The 3512-nt window shown below is 43.9% G+C and overlaps 1 protein-coding gene across 1 annotated transcript in view; it reads right to left on the bottom strand.

Moving 5' to 3' along the window:
* card14 (caspase recruitment domain family, member 14) overlaps positions 1–3278 on the bottom strand; it is an 18481-nt gene extending 15203 nt beyond the window's left edge. Inside the window, exons 1-5 of the mRNA XM_029439737.1 lie at positions 3065–3278; positions 2528–2665; positions 2110–2435; positions 635–793; positions 383–502 (exon numbers count right to left, since the gene is read on the bottom strand). Coding sequence (XP_029295597.1) covers positions 383–502; positions 635–793; positions 2110–2435; positions 2528–2665; positions 3065–3278 — 957 coding nt within the window. The remainder of the gene's footprint in view (positions 1–382; positions 503–634; positions 794–2109; positions 2436–2527; positions 2666–3064) is intronic.
* Between the last annotated feature and the right edge of the window lie 234 nt (positions 3279–3512).

Here is a 3512-nt window from a genome sequence, read left to right as displayed (position 1 = left end):
ACTGCTTTGTTAAGTGTTTTTAAAGGTTCAATCAGCAGGTCTGTTTGTTTTAGAGAGGAGGAGACCTCTGCAGATAATTATAATAATATAATAATCCTGCTAAAAACCTCGATGATCACTGAAGGAATCCTAACTGGGAGAAGCTGACTGTGATAACCGCTATGGTGGTGAAGACAACAACTCCCATGATTCCATGCTACATCACGACGTCACCAAAATCCGTCCTTTGTTATAGATTTAATTGAGAGACCCCCGCAACAGAAAATTATTTCTTATCCCTTTTTTGTATTACTGTTTGTTTGCTTTATACATTTCCTAAAACACACACACACACACACACACACACACACACACACACACACACACACACACACACACACACCCCTCGCTTCTCTGTGAGCAGCTGTTCGTTCTCCTCTCTGTAACACCTGAGTTGCTCTGCGAGCTCCACCTGGCTGTCGATGGCCTCGGCTAGATCCTGGGCCAGGATGTCCTGACGAGCCTGGCAGAGACACAACGAAGACATGAGATAAAAACATGGAGACACTGTCTGAAGATTATGTATGAAAGTTGTTACTACAGTATTCAACATGAACCAGCTAATAATTCAGAGAGATTAAGTGATTCTTCTCACTGGGTTTAGTTTTTCCGCCTTCACCAGCAGGCAGCGCAGACTCCTGACTTCTTCTTGCAGTTGTGGGTTCTCAGCAGGAGAGGCCCATCTGAGAGAGCACCGCTTCTGGGACTCATTCTCCGCCTGTGCCTTGGTCAGCTCAGTCTGCAGTTGATACATCTGCCACCACACAAGAACAACACTGCTGACAGTCCCAAAATCTTCAATGGTAATTGATTTGCAATGATATAAAAGAGAAAAGCTCGAACTAGCTACTCTTTGGCATTTTTGCTTGATAAATGACTTTCAATTTTGATAATCGAGCTGGCCCTCAATATTTGCTGAAATACTGTGGGCAGGGCTTATGGTACAATGTCATATCTCCTGAACACTCCTGTGTTGTGCTGTTGCAACCACAGTTAGTGGTGTAGATATGTGGTGTAGATATGATGTGAAAAAAACGGTTTGGCCAGGATAATCTTTCCAATGTCAACAATGTCATCTGTGAAACCGATTGGAAAAATGTTTTACCAGGTGGAAAAAAAGTGTTAGCAGGTACATTTGTTTTTGTGTTTGTTGTAATACTACTTTTGGCCACAAGAGGCAGAAATGCACCACGACCCTCAAAATAAGATTAAAAGCATTAATATTTTCTTCCAGGTATGTTTTAATTTCTTTATGCACTCTACACAAGGTATATACGTATATTGTGTGTTAGCAAGTTATGTGATAAAGTTATGTATGTAACAAGAGACATAATTATCCATTTAAATGAAGTGACCCCACCCAGCAATAGTCTTATATCATGTATCAAGGCTAAAGAAAAGAGCAGAATCTACTGCCTACAGTGAGAAGCATAATTATGGGGTAGTGGTGCACTTCAGCCTCTTATGGCTGCGAAAACCTCTTTGTTCACCAGTTTTCACAGACGAAAAAAACTACCTTAGAAAGATTACGCTGGTAAAACCTTGTTTCTACTTGTTTTTGAGTCATAAACACAGGAGTGAAAACTATTTAGATTAACCAAGTCAAATCAGCACTAAATGTTGCTATACAATGTTACTCAGGTAAAATGTATCTGTGGTATAGAACCACAATGTTCCAATGAAACAAAACATCAGCCAACATGTTCAGTATCAATGATCTCCGCTCTTTCATAGCACTCCTCCTTGCATACGGAGCCACATGATTCATGGGCTATTTCTGTGAAGTGGTGGTGCAATTCCAAATAAGTCTGGATTACTCATCACTTTCTTAGGCAAAGCTCCTCCAGAGACCAACAACACATTATACAACTGTTCCACAGGCTCCCGAGGCATATGGAGCACACGCTTCTAAATTTACATTAAGCTGCGATGCTCAGATTTAAATTCTTTAACCCCGACATTTGGAGGACTTTCCCCTAAGATCACAGCTTTGCGTTTCAGGGAGGAGAAAGTCTTTCTTTGTATTTCTGAGTTCTTTAGGGTGAGAAAAGTTTAGTGAGGATCACTGACCTGCAGGTTGAGGTCGTGGAGGTGCATATTCACAGATGATTTCTCCTCGATGGCTGCTGTGTAACGCATGTACAAATCACACTTCTCATCCTTTAGTTTGGTCACGTCACGATGCAAAGAACACAACTGCCTCCGCACATGTTCATTTTCAGACTGAAGGCATCTGGATTTCCCCTCCATCTCCATTATCTGCCTAATCTCCAGCTCCAGGGTGGCACAGCGTGCACCCTTTCTGCTCGCCTCGCAACGGGCCTCCTGCAGCTCCTTCTGCATTCCTGTTACTGCTCTGACTAGATACTCTGTCAGCTCTGAGTACTTTATCAGGCCTGCGATGAGAGCAACGCAAGTCAGACATAAAGCAAGCAAAACAAAAAGACAAATATTCCCTTAAAATGCAGAAGCACTGAAAGCCACTGACCACTGAATCTCGAAGGCTCAGTGCTGGGTTTGTGTCCAGTGACTTGGGTGTACAGGGGGGGGTAATGGATCATCAGGCTCTCCAGCAAGGCCACAGCACCATTCCTCCCCTGGGTCCTCAGCAGGTCAAGCATATGGCCTGGAAATGGTAGAGGATAGTGTTATGTTGTCTGTACCCAACCCTAACCTTTGAGGTAAGTGTTTCCTCTTTACAGAAGTAAAACCATTGCATTTTACAATAAAGAAATTAAAAAAGAAATTATAATAAGCAGGCCAATACACTCTGTCAGGCAGCAAACCAACATGTGTTAGTAAAACCAACAAATATTTGTTCTTAGTACTGAATTGTGGCTGGAATTTCCTCTGTCCTTTGGAAATAAACTCAGCAGGTGCTGCAAACAAATCAGGTGCAGTAAAAGAGGACAGAGCCCGATCCACTTGCTGTCTACAAACAGAGGCAGACTATGTCCTCCATAACCCCGTGGACAGACTTTTAATTTAAAATCCAAGACGCAACAAGTCAAGTCAGAAATCTCACTGGTTCTCATGCTGCGGTTTGTGAAGTTGTGGCAGGACACAATCTCGTCCTCGTCCATCTCGGTGAGCACCCTGGCCTGCCTCAGGTACGGGATCAAGATGCATGGCCGTACCCCCAGGGAGATCCGGTGGCGGTTGTCATTAATCAGTTCCCACAGTTCCTCTTCGCCCATCTCTCCGAGGTCTGGACCCTCAGGAACACACTCCCCTGCCATCCTGAGTGTGTTGTGTGTGTTTGAAAGAGAGATGGTTTCCAGCTGCTGAGACGCGGCTAGAGCAAATGGAGCACGGAACACACTCCCTTAGCGGCAAAGACACTTGTCAGGGACTCATTCCTGAAAGCAGACAGAATAGCAGTCTGACTGGAAGCTTTATAAACACGCTCTGAAAAAGGGCCAGATTTTCCACGCCCTGAGACTGAGAGTGTTTGTGGCAGAGCATGTGTGTGT

This window comes from Cottoperca gobio, chromosome 1 (genome assembly GCF_900634415.1).
Source record: "Cottoperca gobio chromosome 1, fCotGob3.1, whole genome shotgun sequence".
NCBI lineage: Eukaryota > Metazoa > Chordata > Actinopteri > Perciformes > Bovichtidae > Cottoperca > Cottoperca gobio.
Note: the sequence above shows the minus strand (reverse complement) of the source record. Positions and strands in the feature narration are given on the sequence as shown.